General features: G+C 39.1%; 2 protein-coding genes across 3 annotated transcripts in view; one reads left to right on the forward strand and one right to left on the reverse strand.

The window, feature by feature from the left end:
* The window catches only part of LOC149205638 (DNA-(apurinic or apyrimidinic site) endonuclease-like), a 447710-nt gene that overhangs the window by 196717 nt on the left and 232015 nt on the right, over positions 1–18978 (reverse strand). The window lies entirely within an intron of this gene.
* The window catches only part of LOC149205639 (uncharacterized), a 79932-nt gene continuing 67374 nt past the window's right edge, over positions 6421–18978 (forward strand). Inside the window, exons 1-2 of the mRNA XM_089396159.1 lie at positions 6421–8457; positions 8562–8941. Coding sequence (XP_089252285.1) covers positions 7082–8457; positions 8562–8941 — 1756 coding nt within the window. The 5' untranslated portion in view covers positions 6421–7081. The remainder of the gene's footprint in view (positions 8458–8561; positions 8942–18978) is intronic.

Here is an 18978-nt window from a genome sequence, read left to right on the forward strand (position 1 = left end):
CTGCTTACTCCACAGGCTGCAATATATTCGGCCCCAACACTACTCAAAGCAACCGAATCTTACTTTCTGCTCATCCATGGGACCATGGAGAATCCCCAACTAAAGTATCCTCCTGTGGTGCTCCTTCCATCCTACTCACTGCCTCCGTAGGCGGAATTTGTATATCCAATCAAGTGGACAACATTCCTCCTTTCATATTTTAGGCAGTAGTGGATTGTACCTTACAGATATCTCAGTATGTACTTGGCTGCTATATAGTGATCATGCTTTGCCTCAACTTGGAACTAACTAAGAAAATTTACTGCAAAACATATGTCTGGTCGAGTATTCACCAAGTACATCAATGAGCCAATCAATTGTCTATCCCTGGTTGGATCCACTAGGCCTTATTTGGAACTCCTTAGTCTTCTCAAGTTTATGATCATCAGGGTTGTCATTGGTTTGCAATCCATCATGTCAAACCTCTTCAACATCTTGATCACATACTTCCCTTGACCTAGATAGATCTCATCAGGTCCCTGCCAGACTTCCAATCCCAAATAGTAGTGCATCAACCCAAGATCTTTCATATCGAATTTTGTTGCTAGTTGCTTCTTGCATTCTTGGATTCAACCTTCTAAACCTATTAAGAGAAGATCATCCACATATAGAAGAACGATTACGAGTTCATCCTTCACAACCTTGGTGTAGAGATTCAGATTAGTAGAACTCTTTGTGAAGCCCAATATTTGTAGGTATGCATCCATCCTTGCATACCATGCCCTTGGTGCTTACTTAAGGCCATATAATGCCTTCTTCAATCTGCAAACATATGCTTCTCTATCTTTGACTTCAAATCCCAAGGGTTGCTCTATATAGACTTCCTCATCAATTGTGCCATTCAAGAATGCAGTCTTGACATCCATTTGATGTATATTCCATCCCATCAATGCTGCCAAAGAGACCAGTGAGTGTATAGTTGTATACCTTGTTGTTGGAGCAAATGTCTCTTCATAATCAATGCCTTCTTGTTGAGAGAAGCCCCTAGCCACAAATATTGCCTTATATTTGTCAATACTTCCATCTGTCGCATGTTTAATCTTGTAAAGCCACTTGGAAGTTACCACAGACTTGTCTTCAGGCCTAGGTACGATCTCCCATACCCCATTCTTCATTATTGATTGGTATTCTTTGTTCATAGCATCTTTCCATTCTTGATGATTGACAACTTCTTCAAAAGTGGATGGCTCTGCTTCTATTAACTTTGTCATATATGTTGCATACCTTGAGTATCTTTAGGGATTCTTGCTTTCTCAAAATGTGCCTTTAGCTGCTCCATGACCCTCTACATCTAATAGAGCAGATCTCAACCAATTAGGTCTCTTTCTAGTCTTGGGGATTACCACAAGCTGTATAGGTTCACAGGGACCTTTGTCTTCATGATTTGATTCTTCTTCCTTCCTAGTAACTTCCTCTTCAAGTACTGGAAGTTCTTCATCATCAAAGTCCATAGGGAGATCCTTTGATTTCTTGAATGCAATTCTTTCGTCAAATATCACGTCTGGACTGACTTCTATTCAGTGTCCTTCATTTATGTAGATCCTATAAGCCTTAGAAGAATTATTGTTGCCAATAAATATTCCCTTCATGCATGATGGATCCAACTTCTTTCTCTTGTCCTTTGGTATATGAATATAGACAAGACAAGCAAAGCTTCAAAGATGATCCACGATTGGTTTCTTCCCAGTGAATGCTTCTTCAAGAATCATGTTATCTAGTAACCTGTGGGGACTTCGATTTTGTATGCACACAGTTGTCTTCGTAGCTTGACCCCACAGAAATTTCAGCAAATCTTGATCATGTAGCATTAGCTTTTACACTTTATTCAATGGACCGATTCTTTCGTTCTGCAACTCCATTTTGCTCAGGATTATATGGGACTATTAGCTCCCTCTTAATTCCAATCTCCTTATAGAAGGCTATAATTTCCTTGGATGTGTATTTTCCTCCTGTTGTCGCGCAGATTGACACGACAACGCTCAGACCGGGGGCTGTCACTCTGATCCCCGATCTCTCTGTTTAAGCCTGTCTCCCACGGCTAAGGGAGGTAGACCCTATGAGATAATGTAGACCAACTGCCAAACAGTTGGGTGGGAGACACGATATACGAAATGATAAGCACTAGATGGATTTAGAAATTTAAAAGACCAGTGCCTTAAGAGATTAAATTTTAAATGATCACTTAGTAAATATTTCAGAAATGTAAACGATGTGTAGCAATCATTCATCATCAGATGACTAGAACAGATGCAGGATATTCGATAAACACACAGAACTCTTATAATGACTAGAGCTCAATAACGATATTCAGTAATTAAAAGAGATGAATGCTTTCAAACAACCACGCAAAATCATGAATCATTAACCAGATACCAGCTAATCTTTAAGATGATCATTCATGTATAGATACATTTATCCCACATCAGTGTTTTGAATCTCAAAATGATATTTTTCTGAAAACAACTGGATCTGGCAAACAAGAAAATTTTCCACAAAATTTTTTTATACTTTTTTCAAATTTTTTTTTTTTTTGAAAATATTAAAAGAAGAAATCTAACCCTAAAGCTTAAAAAATTAAAATTTTAATCCTAAACAAAAAAAAGGCTAAAATCTATTAAAACAAATCCAAATGAAAATGAACTAAGCTAAAATTTATTTAAAATAAAACTAAATAAAAATGAATTAAACTAAAGTTTAAAATTGAATTATTTACAAAAGAAAAAACTATACTTAAAATCAAAATTTGAAAAAACTAAAGCTTAATTCTATTTTTTATTTAAATTAAAATCTAAAATTATAAAATCAAAGATAACCTACGCTATTAACATGAAATAAATAAAAAAGAATCAAAACGCATCGAATTTCTTTTAATTTTCATATATATATTTTAAAAGAAACAAAAAACAAATTTATAAAACAAAACTAAATGAAGTCGAATTTAAAAAAAAACGAAACTATATTTGAACCCTACGTAACCACGCAGAATGACCACAACACACCGATTCGATTTACCTGCTTCGCCTGCGATGATGGGTTCAAGACGTGATGGCCTGCGATGATGGGTTCAAGACGTGAAACCTCCTGCGACCTTACCAGATTACCGTCAGCGTGAATGAGGATTGACTGGCCTTATAGCTTCAATAACCTGAGCGATCGATTGCTTGATTGGTTGATTAACTAACGTGATATTCGTCTTTTCCTAGAGTTAATCCGCTTATTGCCATATTCCTTTTTGAATATCCGTCAAGTTGTTCCAGATCGAGAACACCAGTAAGTCGAGAGCAATAATGACTAGCGATGATACGAAAAATATGGGAGCTTGGCGGCGGGACTCTGTTCGACGGCGGAGGGGAATGTTGCAGACAGATCTGGACGGCGGTGAGAGCTGCGATAATACGCAGGTGATGGCAGCGAACAGGGGTGGGGTTTTGATCTATAGGCTTCGATCATACTGATGCTTACAGCATTTCAAAAAAAATATGCCTTTCCTTAAAACGCTCTCTCATATACAGTCACCTCCCCAGCAAAAGATGAAAACCAAAAACGTCAGGATCCTTTGTAACCTGCAAGATATACAACAAAGCCGGCAGATATATGCAAAATTTTGGAGTAAAGCCCTTCGAAACTAAATTAAAATTACAAAAAAAAAAATTACAGCTCTAGAACAGCCATCTAATTTACAAATTTTGGCCCCTTAACAGCCAGATTCAGCAATAAGAACAGAAATATTTTAAAGAATAAAAATTTCAGGTTTTCACTGTGAAGAACTTCAGAAAATCTCTCATGCAAATTAGAAAAATAAACTGAATGATAGACCCAGGATCAAATCCAACTAGGCTCAGCAAAAAATGCTTGCGGGAGTTGGCTGGTTCAGCCGAGAACTTCCCCAAACGCCCACCAATCTTCTTCAGCAAGGGTTTTCTGCACAGCTCAGAACAACCATCAGTAAAGAGGGCAAAAATGCTGCTAGATCTCAAAAAGTAATGGAGATACCTGCCATTACTTCAGAAACCCTAACAACACTCAAACCCTAGCAAGTGAACAAGATACCTGTGCTCACAATACTCTACAATAAGCTATTATTAATGGCTGAAACATAAAATATGCAGAAACTAAATTAGCTCACAGCACTTCCAGAGAGTAACACCAGCAAGATTTGGACCCCAAAGTCTTCTTTTATTAACCAGAAAACAGATTACAAGAGAGCTTCTTCAGTACCAGACTCATAGATCCAATTGATTTGAAATGACCCCTAGCACCCTATTTAAAGGAAATGATCCCAACGGCTAGTTCGAGTGATCCATGTCGAAATGATCTCGACCGTCGATGAGGATCAAGACATCTTTTAATCTCATCCGTCGAAATTGTTAACTTATTATATTTTGCATGCATTCACTTAAAATATTATTATTTTATTATTTAGGGTTTTTGCTTTATTTTATAATTTTTTTATTATTTTTTATTTTTTATTATTTTAAATTTTTTAATTTTTATTTATTTTATTCTTTTATTATTTTTATTTATTTTCTCAAATGGATCATCGAACTAAGCCTTCGGAAACATCACCTAGGACCTAGGACTTAGGACTCATAAGGGGATTTAAAACATTTTCAAACCCTCAAGACACATTACATCATGACTTTTACAATTTACATCTTAAGGGGACAAACCCACTTAACATAGACCCTCATAAATCACCCAGTTCTGCGACATGACTATAATCTAGCAGATTAACACACTAGGATTCTCCTAAAGTTCTAATAACAAAATGCATCCCGGCTTTGGGGTCAGGCTGAAGGAAAACTCTGCCGATCGTAGATCGGTGAGACGAAAAACCTTCCGAGACGTAGATTATCATTTGAAAGTTAGGTCCACCTAGGCAGTTTTACATAAACGACTCATATCTGCTAAGATTATTTACAAATTTATACATGCAGACTGGGTTTACAATTAAAATGATGAATCTGTTGATGACTGTAGGCTGGCACGGACACGTCGTTCAGGTGCTACCCCTTTCTGCCAAGAAAAGAGGGGCTGTACTGCATGGGTAGTTGACCGGTAGTGGTCAACACCTCCATTATCAGAACTTAATATCAATGAAACAGGAATCGCCGATTCCGGCGATTAATCGCGAGTGAAAGTCGGATCGGCAGCGAAAAGTCCCGTTTCAAATCTGGGCGAGTCAACTCGCGTTGACCGAGTTTAACTCGTGGTCAACGCGAGTTTGACTCGCGATTTATGCGATTTCCGCCGATTTTAACGAGTTTAACGAGTCCCGCCAAATTGAATAGGGTTTTCGCGGGTTCCGGTTTGCCGCGTTTTCGGTTATAACATTCCCGTAAATTGTTTAACTGTTTTAACGCTGATTACATTGCCGCTTTTGAGTTTATAGCATTCCCGCAGCCTTCGAAGCACATTCTCTGCCGAACGACGAAGCCTGTCGAAGCCCATTCGAACGACGAAGCCGCATTACAGTCCCTGTCAGTGAACGACGAAGCCGCATTCGAAGCCGGAAGCACAGTCCCTGTCAGTGAACGACGAAGCCGCATTCAAAGCCGGAAGCTGGGTCCCTGTCAGTGAAACTCAGGTCACAGTTTGGCGATTAAGTGTGAGGTATGCTGCGTATGCATTAATAATAAGAAGCTACCTATGCTGCGTATGCGTGTGAGGTATGCTGTGTATGCTGCGTATGCGACTGTCCGAGGCTTGGGTACCGGTAGCTACCGTAGCTTGCATATACGTGTATCGTAGACTTCCTTTGATCTAACTCCTCAAAACTTCAACGATCATCTTGCTTCTTTCATTCCTGTGCACACTCTAAACTTTTAAAATGTTCTTTAGAAAGACCTTTGGTAAAGAATCAAGATTCATGACTGTAATGATCACCGAAGTCTTCAGGGATGCCCGAGTTCTGTTCACTGTAATCACTTACCGAAATTGCAGAGGATCCAAATTTATAAACTTCTGTTACCCATACAAAATCATCAAACTTCTCACTGTAACTGTGATGCGAAATTCTCAGAGACAGATCCGAATTTTCCTTTGTCTCTGTGTTATGATCCGAGCTTCCTTTATAATAAATATATCCTCACGATCATCCCCTGTATTGCATAAAAAACCAACTTCTGTACGCTGAATCTTCCTCTCCTCAATGAATTGGTAGTACTGTTATGGTAGCTTCAGACTCTGTTTCACTGGACAACAAATTAATAGTTGCTTGCTTATCATGAAAAGTTAAAACATCCTGATCCAAGTCAGAAAATAAAACAAGCAGATGATTTCCTTTGGTTTACATCTCTTGTCCAATCCAAACAAAAAATCCTCTTAAGATTACCACGATTAGTTTTTTGGTACTCAATATCCTTAAAACTGTGCCTCAAGGACTGAGCCCTCCAACAAATCTGAGCCACAATTCTGTTCCTAGGTGACTGTTCCAAGTAGCACCAAGTCTGAGCTTGAAGCAGCTACAGGTGAATGTAATTTAATTAAGTCTGCAACAATGATCACAGGTAATTCCGAGCTATGAGCTATCTCGTATCTCCAGAGTCCAAAGTTTGATGACTGTCCACTCTGGAATCTGCAATAGGATGCTTTCACAAAACAGGTCCGAGGTATGTAAGTTGAGAGGAATGCTCTGTCATTGAAATACACTCCCTAACACCAGATCCATGATTCCATACACTGCTGATTCAACTTTCAACAGAGACCATATTTCTATCAGCAAAACCTGAATACTGTACAAGCCTACAAGGCTTCTTTCATGACTATCTTGGTTCACACCAGAGGAGTGAAATGTATGAGAATTTGATCCATATACAGATGACCAATGCTCTACCCATACTACCCAGTCAGAGTTACAGATATGAGTGTTTTGTCCATCTGTCTTCATTTACTTTTTTAAATTTCTAGCATATTTTAAATTTTTGGATGATTTTTAAATTTGATTTTTTCTTGTCTTTCACAGGAGCCACAAATTAAATAGAAGCCGGACTCCAAATCTTAACAGAAGCCACAAATTAAACACAAGTTCAAAGCAACAACAATGCCGAGAGAGAAGGACTTTGCTTGGGCTTATTGTGACAGGATTCCCGGAGACCCCAGGCTCCTTTGTAAATTTTGCAAAACAAAATGTAGTGGAGGCATTTATAGGTTCAAGTTCCACCTTGCACAAATAACTGGCCATGATATAGGTATTTGCGACAAGGTTGACGACAATGTCAAACACCAAGCAGCCTTGGCCCTTGAAATGTTAGAGCAGCATAATGCCAAGAGAGCAAAGCAAACTGCTGAAATAGGAAATGTTGGAGTTGATACTTTTTCTGCCACTAGCCCCATGTCACCTCAATCTGCTGAATCCTCAATGCCGTTCCCAAGTTTTCCACACATGCCTCCAAGGCCAAGTCAAACTCAAAGCCATGCCAGTCCTTCAACTCCTTCCTTGAACACTGGAGGTGGAAACATAAACGCCTTTTTTGCTCCCCGCACAAAACCCGGTTCCCAACCTACCTTGGATGGCACTGGTTGGAAAAAAAATATCCATAGTCAGGCAAGGAAGGCCATTGCTAACTTTTGGTACTATTCTGACATACCTTTCCACTGTGCCAGAAGTCCTTATTGGCAAGCTATGATTGATGCAATTGCTGTTGCAGGTCCAGGGTTCAAAGCCCCTACATCAGAGAGCCTTAGGACAGATATGTTGTTAGAGAGTGTTGAAGATGTCATGCTTGTGCTAGCTGAGTTTCGTTCATCCTGGGTAGAAACAGGGTGCACCATCATGAGTGATGGATGGACAGATCAGAGGAATAGAACTTTAATAAATTTCCTTGTATCTTGTCCCGCAGGCACAATGTTTCTCAAGTCAGTGGATGCTTCAGATAAGGTTAAGACTGCCCAACTTATCTGTGAAATGATGGAGGAAGTCGTTCAAGAAGTGGGAGAAGAAAATGTTGTACAAATTGTCACCGATAATGCAGCGAATTATATGGCTGCTGGTAGACTTTTTGAGATGAGGCACCCCACTATTTTTTGGACCTCTTGTGCTGCCCATTGCATAGATTTAATGCTTGAGGACATTGGTAAGCTTCATTGGATACATGAGGTTGTGGAGAAGGCAAAATCCATAACCAAATACCTATACAACCACACTATTGTCCTAAACGCTATGAGAATATACACTGAAGGTAAAGAAATTGTTCGACCTGCAGTGACTAGATTTGCAACAAATTTCATATCTTTGCAATCTGTGGCTGAGCAAAAGATAAATCTGAAGAGGATGTTCTTGGGACCTGAGTGGATGGGATCTAAACATTCCAAGACCCCTGAAGGCATCGAAATTGCTGCACTTGTGTTTAATGATGGCTTCTGGAAAGATGCTGAAGAGATTATTGCTGTGACGGAGTCCCTTGTTAGAGTTCTCAGGTACTTTTAGTCTTTTAACTTTTTCATTTTTTAAATTTCATTTCAAGCTTCTTTTTATTTACAATGTTTCATATTTCTTTAAATTTGAATGCTTGAACTTTCAGGATGGTTGATGGTGACAAACCCGCTATGGGTTACATTTATGAGGCGATGGATCTCGCAAAGGAGGCCATCAAAAGAAGATATGGGGATGATGAGACAAAGTATATGCCTCTTTGGGACATTATAGATGCACGTTGGGATAGGCAATTGCATTCCCCCTTACATGCTGCTGGGTACTTCTTAAACCCACAATATTTTTATGATAAGAGCAAATTTAATGAGGATGGGGAGGTTGGCAGAGGACTTATGACATGCTTGGAAAGGTGCTTCCCTGATCCAGAACAACAAAGTCGTGTCTTTTCCCAACTACAAGATTATAGGACACCATCTAAATTGTTTGCCTATACCAGTACTATAAGACAAAGGTCAAAGATGTTGCCAGGTACCCAGCTTGAAGGCTTCATCAATTCATTAAATTTGTTTAAACTTTATTTTGTATGTTAAATGTTTTATTAAATTTTATTTTCTTTTTAAGTTTTTACTATTTACTAATTTGGTACTTCTAGTCTTCTACTCACAAACCCTTACCACTTGCTAGGTCTTTGGTGGCAAAACTTTGGTAGTGATACGCCAGATTTGAAGAGATTTGCCATTCGAATCTTAAACCAAGCATGCAGTGCTTCAGGTTGTGAACGCAACTGGAGCATGTTTGAGAAAATACATTCTAAGAAGCGCAACCGATTGACACAAAAGCGCTTGAATGACCTTGTATTTGTCCATTACAATCTACGACTTCGCAACAAACAAATACAAGGTGAGATTCGAGAGCTTGAATTTGAAGGTTTCATAATCTAGTTCGTACTTTAAAAGTTTAAAGTTCAAACTTCAAAGTGAAATTTTAATTCACATTTCAATTTTCAATGTCTCATGATAATGACAGGTATTGATCATTCACCAATTGACCTTGAAGAGTTAGATTTGCAAGCTACAAATGCAGCAGAATGGGTTCAATTAGATGAGCCTCCTCTTTTCAGCCTTCATGACTTGGAGAACTTTGAGAGTCAAGCAAGCGAAGGAGCGGGAGGAATTGCTTCTAGTTCTCACTCTTAAGAGTCTTAGACTCTTAGTTGCTGATTTTTTTCTGATTAGTATGCAGTTTTTTACTTTTTTGTAAACTTTTAGAAGCATATGCTTCTAAGGACTCAAGACTCAGTGCTTTGGATCATGTGTGGACTCATAACATATATGAGATACTTATTTATTCATGATATTTTGGACATCTATTGATATTATGCATTGTTTGGACATACCTTTACCCAATATTAATGAAAAATGGTTTTTTTAATTCAATATATGTGTATATTTTTATTTAATGAATTTGCCGATTTTTTCCCGATTTTTTCCCGATCCGATTAAAACTTTCGCTCTTTTGGCTCGCCGATTTATTGCCGATTCCGTGTCTGGTAACATTGCTTAATATCTTGATTCTCCTTTCTGTAAGGTTCCCTACTTCAATTTTGAATTCTTGAAAATTGATAAATACTTCATCCTTGGATTTCATTAAATAAACCCAATTTGCCCTTGAATGGTCATCTGTGAATGTGATATAATATAGATGACCTCCAAGTGACTTTGGAGTCATATGACCACAAACATCAAAATGAATAAGATCCAAGATTTCTTTTGACCTTGAAGCACTGCTTCCAAATGGTCTCTTGGTGTTCTTACCCAATGCACATCCCTTGCATACTCCTTCATGATCTTCTTTTAGTTCGGGGATGCCATTCACTATTGAATTTAGGGTTGGTAAGACTTTGTGGTGAAGACAACCAAATCTTCTATGCCAAAGTTCACATGGGTTAACTTCAATGTGAACCAAAGCTTGACTGAGGGGAGTTAACAATATATAAAGTCTTCCTTCACAGATCCCAATCATTCTTGCATCTTCTATGCTTGAGTTTTTACCCCATACTACCACCTTTCCATCAATGAAAGCAACTCTATCACCCTTGTCTTCCAGACGTGAAAGGGAAAGTAAATTCTAGTGCAAACCTGGAACAAATAAGATATTGTTGAGATGAATATTTTCTCCATTCTCTAGCTCAACTGAAGTCGATCCAATTCCTCTTACAAGGTAGCTTTTAGTGTCACCAAGTTGTACGAAGTAAGAGGGTTTTCCTTTCAATAATGTCTTTAATTGCTTGTGTTGACCAGTCATATGTCTTGATGCTCCACTGTCGATCACCCAAATATTCTCATCTTGAAATGTGCCAGTGAGTGTTGAGAATAGTCCTTCATCCTTTGTAGATGTCTTGGTCACTTCCTTCTTAGAAGAAAATAGGAGATTCCATACTTCTTTGATGCCCTTCTTGAGTTGACTTGCCACCTTCGTACACTTCTTTAGGAACTTCTTCAATGTAGTAGAGATCTTCATTATGCCCTTAGCCAACCTTAGCTCTAATACCATGTTGAGAAATCTATAGGGTAGTAGTTAGGATGATTTCCCTCTCTATGGTAATTGCTTCTGATATCTTTTTAATTTTTGTTACTTATTCACTTCTTCTCTTATTATTATGTTCGTTTATCATCAAACAACTACCAAGAACAAGAATAACAATACTACACAAGTACACAGGATATAGGTTGCAAGCTAGGGCCAAAACCTCTCCACTTGAGAGGAAAACCTGCAAATCTCTTCTCTTCTTATAGATTCTTCAATTGACGAATTCCAAGACCTCTAGACCAAGACCAATACCCTTCCAAGACCAAGTCTGACCTCTCCTGATGATGTGCTTCCTTTGTTCAAGTCAAACCCAGTCAAATTTCTTCCAGCAGCACAACTTCAACTCCCAGCAACAGAGTGTCGGCCTTTACTATAGCTCTGAAATTTTTGGCCCTCCCAGCAGTAGTTGCTTCCACATGTGTGAGCTTATTTCGGCCTTCCAAGACTTCTTCAGACCTTCACTTGACTTTCTTTCTCTTCTAGGACTTGAGGATGACCTAATGAGCCCTCCTTCGATCTTCTTTCTACACTTCTTCCAAGTTTGATCCTGCAGTAGCAAAACCCTAACCCAGCAACAAAAACCCTAGCTTCCTTCCTTCGCACATGTGAGGAGAGAGAGAGAGAAAAAAATAGCCCAAACACTTGATCTTCGTCCTCCTTCCTTCGCTAGCCTCTTTCTTCTTCTTCTTCGCTCACTTGATGAGAGAATGAATTGTGTCTCTAGGAGGTCGAGTTCCCTCCTATATATAGGCTTCCAAGGTGGACGAAGTTCCTCAAATTAGGTCGACTTCTTTGTTGGCAGGCTGACTTGGTCTTGGAGGGTTTCTTGACACTTTAAAATACAAAAATAATTCTTTTTACAAGTTACAATGTGCTTGAAGGGGTCTTCAACATATGAAAATGACTCTTTTGACTTCTTGACCTAGGACAAACCCTAGAAGAACTCAATGGGTGCTTGACCTCTAAAATAAAAGACCTTGAGCATGAAATCCATGCTCCAAAAATAACAAATAATTTTTCTTTCATTTCAAAATATACATGAATCAAAAGTACATTTCATATTTATGAAGATCGAACCTAGTTACACATTTTTAACATAAATCACCATGGTTCTTGAACTTGAGTTCTCTCGGAAAAAGAATTGAAACATATGCGACATAGTTGGCTCACTCACTAGACATTGCCTCCCTTAAACTAATCTTAAGAAGTGTTTCAAACTTTACGAACTAGAAAAGCTAGTTTTGGGTTGTATCAATGAGCTCATTCCTAACTCCCTCCGATACAAATTTTAAACTTCTATCGACTAGACAAAGGATTAGAACTAAAATCAATCTAAGGCCTTCAAAAATATATAAATCCACTAATGGTATTGTTACCTATCTAATTAGAAGGATAAGGTCCTGCCAAGCTTGCTAGATGGGCACACACATAAGTCAAGGACCCACTTGTTGGAAACACTGAGAGGGGGGTCAATCAATATTTCACTTCAATTGGTTAATCTTTAACCTTCAGAGCATTAAATAGCATTAGCATCAGAACAAAACATCAATCAACAACAACATTCAACAATGCACTACATCAAAAACAGTACACAAAATATTTTTAGGAGGAAAAACTTCCAGGAGAAAAACCATCGTTCGCTTTTAAAACAGGTCTTTAACGATTACATCAACAGGAAGCTCCAACTTCCAAGATTCTCCAGCTACAACTGGAAGGAGGCTCCAACACCCTAATTGTTAATTTCAGATAACAATGGTATGTTCTATGCTTTAGCACAAGTTACTTCAATGTTCATTATCAGTCTAATGACAATTTCCAATTATATTCAGTAGCAATCACATTAACTTAAACACATTGACAGTGAATGCAGATAGAACATAAAAACATGTGCAGAAGACAAGCCAAGACAAGAGGACACAAGATGTGGTGAATGCCAGGGACGAACCCCAATGCGGGGAAACCCTTTGATCAAATCTTCTTATTATTCTTCAATAGTTCAATAGAGAGAGAGTACAAATATCAAATTAACTTGCCCAAAAACAGTCCTGACAAATCAGAAGTCAACTGCAGCCCTAACCAGAAAATCAACACTAGTCAAAGCAGCTCCAAAATGTGCTCCAAGCAGCTTGATCAACAGCAAATAAATTCGACCTTCCAAGAGAGTCAAAGTCAATCCAAAACAAATCGGTCAAACTAGTCAAAGGAGAGAGAAAATATTGTTGTAAATTCTGTAGTCAAATCTAAAGTCAACACTAAAGTCAAACCAATCAAACTGTCCCAATCACCTAGATATGTGTGTCAATGAGTGTGACCTCCAAAAATATAAATTTTGCCCAATAAAATGCAGTTAACGCTGGCCAAAGGCACCCTGGTCAACGTTGTCATGTTTCCTGAAATTTTCAACCAGCAAACTAACTCATAAATTCGGCCTCCTGCCACACGTGCGATGAAGAGAGAGGTTGTCCTTGAGCTGTACGAACCAATCAAGAGAGGAGAGAGATGATGTGATGTGTTGAGTGATGATCAAATGAGGAGAGAGGTCACTCCTATTTATACAAGTCATTGAGGGTGAGGAGACACATCCATTGGGCTTCATGAGCCTACATTTGACTGAGGCCAACCTTGACAATTTGTTCATGAGAGAGAAAAAAATTCAAAATTCTATATCTACTTGTCAAAATGAGATGATATTTATATCAAAATTGGACCTCTCGAAAAGAGGAATCCAATGCAATAATCATCTCCATCATATGAGTTGTCATCTATGTTGCAGGAAACGTGGTACAGAGGTCCATTTCGATACGGAACCTGGTACGAAACACGGAAACGCGTTTGGTACGACCGTGAAACACGTTTCTGGCCATACTAGCCACATTTCTCGAAACGGAAACGTGGCCAGTACGGCTGGAAACACGTTTCACGACTGTATGACCCACGTTTCCTCATTAACCTGTGGTTTTTTTTCTTTTTTTTGTTATAAATTTATTTTTAGGGTATGTTAGTGACTTCTAGTTGCTTCTAGATACGTGTCTAAAGTTATAAAAGTGAATTTTTGCCCTAGTGTTGATATGCAGTTCATCAGGAAGTTTGAGGCATATGCAGTTCATGGTAATGTTAAATTCTTAAAGTAAAAGTGATATTCTCCTTTATTTTTCATTTTCATCCTTTTACTTAAATTTTTAACATTACCATGAAATGACTCGGGATGTTTGAGAGTGGTTTCGCCCTCATTGGATTTCATATGGAGAAAGTAGAATTTTAGATCTCACTCATAATCCAGCAGACTTATCTGTTTTGAGGATTTCAGGATTGAGGGGATTGCAATGTTTCCATTGGTTTTTATCATGTACTAGGGTATGGAACTTGTATTTAATCAAGAGAACCAAGCCCTCTATGCGGGGGAAACTCCCAATAATCAAGATCATGTAGGGTACTAGGGTATGAAACTTGTATTTAATCAAGAGCACTATGGTCGTTCGACTATGTAGGAGGAGACTCCCAATACAATAGTGGTCCTTCTAAAGAATGGGATGTGGATGCAGAAAATCCTGATTTGGATCTCTCTCTTGCAGCCTTATAGTCTTTATTGTACTTGTAGCCTCATATATTAATATAAAAAAAGGTTGATTTTGAGATTTGGATATATAATAAAGGTTGCTTTTGGATATCCTAATATTTTATTTTCATTATGTGATCATTCATGACTAAATGCGATATAAATTAAATCTTAATGTTTAAGTGTAATAAATTATAATGTATCATTTATGCTTTATGATTGCACATATATATATATATATATATATTCGCGTTTCCCCATTTCCAAAATTTGGGGAGGTCGCGTTTCGTATCGCTTCCCGTTTCGGAAACTCGTACCCGTTTCCCCGTTTCGTGCAACCTAGGTTGTCGTAAGGTGGAATTTGGCCCTAGTTTCCAATTTTAACACTCCCTCTCAACTAGGGAGAATTCCACCTGCCAGTCCATTTGTCATCATGGCATCCTGTACCATCCCAGTCATCACTGCCCTGCTCTGCTGAACCATGAAGTAATAATGAAGAAAAAGTGATCGAGAGTGAGTCATAAGATCATACCACTCTCCACTAACAAAAGTCAGTCCTTGATCCCAAATCAAGTTGTTGAACACCATGCATCCTAGTCATAGGGAGTACAGCAGTACACAATGTGTCCATCGGTAGTGCTATCGTCCCTAACCATCTTTCCCAACTCATTAGCCAAATGAGAGGTACTTCCCATGAGTCCCAAACTCCATGGGTAGGATGTGTGTTGGGGCATCGACAAGAGAAGGTGAACCACTCATCCTATGCATATGTCAATCATAGGGGAAGGTGAACCACTCACCCTACACACATGTCAACCATAATGGGGTATCACAGGGGAAGGTGAACCACTCACCCTGTATCTAGTGCACTATTAGGGTAAGGTGAACCACTCACCCTATCGTCGCTCATAGCTCCAAGAAGTACCGCAAGCCCCCAGGAAATCCCAGAGCTCAGTGTCACTCATACGGGACCCTCATACAAGTGTTATTCCATAACTCCAAGTCTCTCTCAAAAGGTTAAGAATTTGACCTTCCCCAAAGGCTTCGTGAGAATGTCTTTGACCTACTCATTCGTCCTGATGTATTGGAGCCTTATTGCTCCCCGTTGTACCATATCCTAGATAAAGTGGTACCTGATATCAATGTGCTTGGAGCAGTCATGGAACACGGGATTCTCTGATAGACAAATCCCACTCTGGTTGTCGCAGAAGATCACAGTGGTATCTAGCACGTGCTCAAATAGCTCACTGAAGAGCTTCCTCAACCAAACTGCTTCACAACAGGCCATACTCGCAGCAATGTATTCAGCCTCGGTGGTGCTTAGTGCAACCGATTTCTGCTTCTTGCTCATCCAAGATATTGAAGCAAACCCCAAAGAGAAGCAGCACCCAGACGTGCTCTTTCGATCCACCACACTACCAACCCAATCAACATTTGAATATCCATTCAGCCCCAAGTTCTCGACAATGTATCTCAGTCCATAGTGGATTGTGCCCCAGAGATATCTTAAGAGATTCTTAGCAATAATCAAATGAATGTGATGAGGCACAACCATAAATTGACTCAATGTGTTCATAGCGAAGCATATTTCAGGACAAGAGTTGACCAAGAACATCAGGGCCCCCACAAATTGGTGATACTCAGAAGGGTTCGCTAATCTGGTCCCAGCAGCACTTCCACATAGCTTCTTAAAGTTGAGTTCCATCAAAGTAGTTGTTGACTTCGGGTAGCATTAGATGTGCTCTAAGTCTCAAATTTTGTAGGGAGGCTTGGACACATGTATTCCAAAGAACCCAAAAAGTGTTTTGGGAAATTCCACCCGGAGACAGTTTTATTAAAATAATTAATTATTTTTAATGGGTCCCTAAGTCCAAACTTGGGAAATTAAAATAATTAATGGGTGTTAATCTAACTGTGGGTGTAACTTCTAGAAGAAGACGAGGATCAAGCAGAAATGATCTTAGCCATTTATTAGCTTCTTGTAACGACCCATCTCAACTTACAGGAAACATAAAAATATTAGCATGTATACGAGGCATGCATATGATAGCTACATATGCATGCATTGCATGCGCTATGCTAGTATGCATTTTAACTTATTATGAAAACTCCCAAGTAAAAGAAAAATGAATTTATTATTGAAAGCACTGTGGTAGTATTCAGACCAATTTAATTACATGAAGTGTCTATGTATGGAAAATGAATTAAATAGCAAAATAATTAATTAATACCTTATTTTATAATATATTAATTTAATTTCATTAATAACATTTTAATTAAATAATAAATAAATAAATATTAATAAGGCACAAGGTGAATTAACTTATCCTTTCGCAAATCATGTTAAGGCATTTAAAAAGATCCTCTTCTCAAAGTCAGTTGAAATGATAAAGATCAAAATTCCATTTAATATATATATTCAAATAAAAATATGATTTAATGTACGTGTAATTTAAAATAAAGACGACCGACTGAAGTAATGAGAATTAAAAGGATGAGAACAAGATTGATTAGAGGAAAAAAGGATGAGATTTCTTTGGAAGGAAGGATCATTTCCTATATAAAAATCTAAAAGAAAAGTGAAAACGGAGGACGTCTGGATGGAAATTTGGGAAGGAAGAAAATGGAGAATCTGGGAGAGAAATTTTGGGGAAAATAATGAATGAGCTTTGGGAATCCGGATTTCAAATATAGATCTATGAATGAGCTTTGGGGCTCTGCACACAATGTAGAAGGGGGAGCGCATTGATCCATTCCTCACGAATCTTCAGGAGACCCAGGACGAGTTAGCAGTGGTGGGGTCTATACCTCAAGGTTCCGAGATGGTGAGACTGGCCTAAACTCAGTCTCAGAAGAGTGGCAAATCTCTGTCCAGAGCATCTTGGGCAGGGCAGCTTTGCCACACTCGGATAGTATGTGTGCAGCTCTCAAGCAAGAAGAGCTGAGGAGAGATCAAGTGTAAGCTTGACGGATGCAGCAGTAGTGGGTCGAAGCCCAAGGAGGAGGAAGAGAATGCAGTCGTTGCATCCAAGGGGCAGCAGTAGCAGTGGAGGCAAAAGAAGGACGTCTCGAAGATCAAATGATTCAGGTGTTGTGAAATGGGTCATTATGCAACACAGTTTCCTCTTCAGGAAGAAGGACAAAGATCAGAAGCACGATCCGAAGGCTGCACCTGCGAAGATCAAGGAGGAATTTGCCATGACAGCCGAGATTCCTCCAAGAGGGAGGTGGGTTCATTTGAATTTGTAGTTCGAAAGAGCTACAAATGGGCTGGATTCTTGAAGAACCCACCTCTCGGATCAATTCCTTGCTACGAGAGCCCAGATCAGAAGTAGCAGGATGGATCAGTGTCAGTTGGTGCAGAGGATTGTTGAACCGACAGATGCAGTGGCTAGAACGCCAAGTCTGAGTAGCGTAGTGCAGAGTTGCAACAATGCAAGGAGGCACAATGCAGTAGAAGCAACAATGCAGTGGCTTCAGAGGGATAGCGTGGGACTAGCAACAGTCAAATCTTCAACATCGAGATGCATCTATGTTGAACACTTGTTCAGATTTTGGGATGTTTTTCAGTTGCAGTGCAAATGAAGTGTTAGCAATGGCAGTGCTAGCAGCAGCACAGATGTAGCACTTGAGAGGGAGTTGTAGTACAGATGCAGTGTTGACAGTGGCAGGGTTAGCAACAATACAGTTGCAGCAACAGTGCAGTAGTTGGTGGACAGCATGTCAGACATCAACAGCGCAGAGGACAATGTTATGAAGTCAGGGTGATGCTTCAATGGGAGGCATTGTTAGAGCACATTCCTCGCTAAGAGGGAGTGTTGATTTCTGGTAGCATCGGATGTGCTCTAAGTCTCAAATTTTGCAAAGAGGCTTGGGCACATGTATTCCAAAGAACCCAGAAAGCATTTTGGGAAATTCCACCCAGAGACTCTGTTATTAAAATAATTAATTATTTTTAATGGGTCCCTAAGTCCAAACTTAGAAAATCAAAAAAATTAATGGGTATTAATCTAACTGTGGGTATAACTTCTAGAAGAAGACGAGGATCAAGCAGCAACGATCTTAACCATTGATTAGCTTCTAATTTGGGTCGTTGAATGTCAACTGTCAGGCCAGGCAGTAACTCCCCAAAGGCAGTAAAACTGATTCGTCTATTATTCCATAGGTAGGTTATTGTTATATACAATAGGAGTGATTGTTCAGTTCATCTCCCGATGACTGTTCCCATTCCTAATTTGTTTATTTACAAATTCCCCCAATCATGAAGATTAGGTGTCAACATCCCCCCCCCTTAATCTGAAGGGATGTTGGTGAGTCCAAGCATCATTCTGAATCGTTCAAGCTTTTCCTTTCCAAGTGCTTTGGTGAAGATGTCTGCAATTTGCTCATCTGTGGAACAATGACGGAGATGGATTGTCTT

This window comes from Pinus tabuliformis, chromosome 1_2 (assembly GCF_031772625.1).
Source record: "Pinus tabuliformis cultivar Carrire ecotype Pingquan chromosome 1_2, CPIR1, whole genome shotgun sequence".
Lineage (NCBI taxonomy): Eukaryota > Viridiplantae > Streptophyta > Pinopsida > Pinales > Pinaceae > Pinus > Pinus tabuliformis.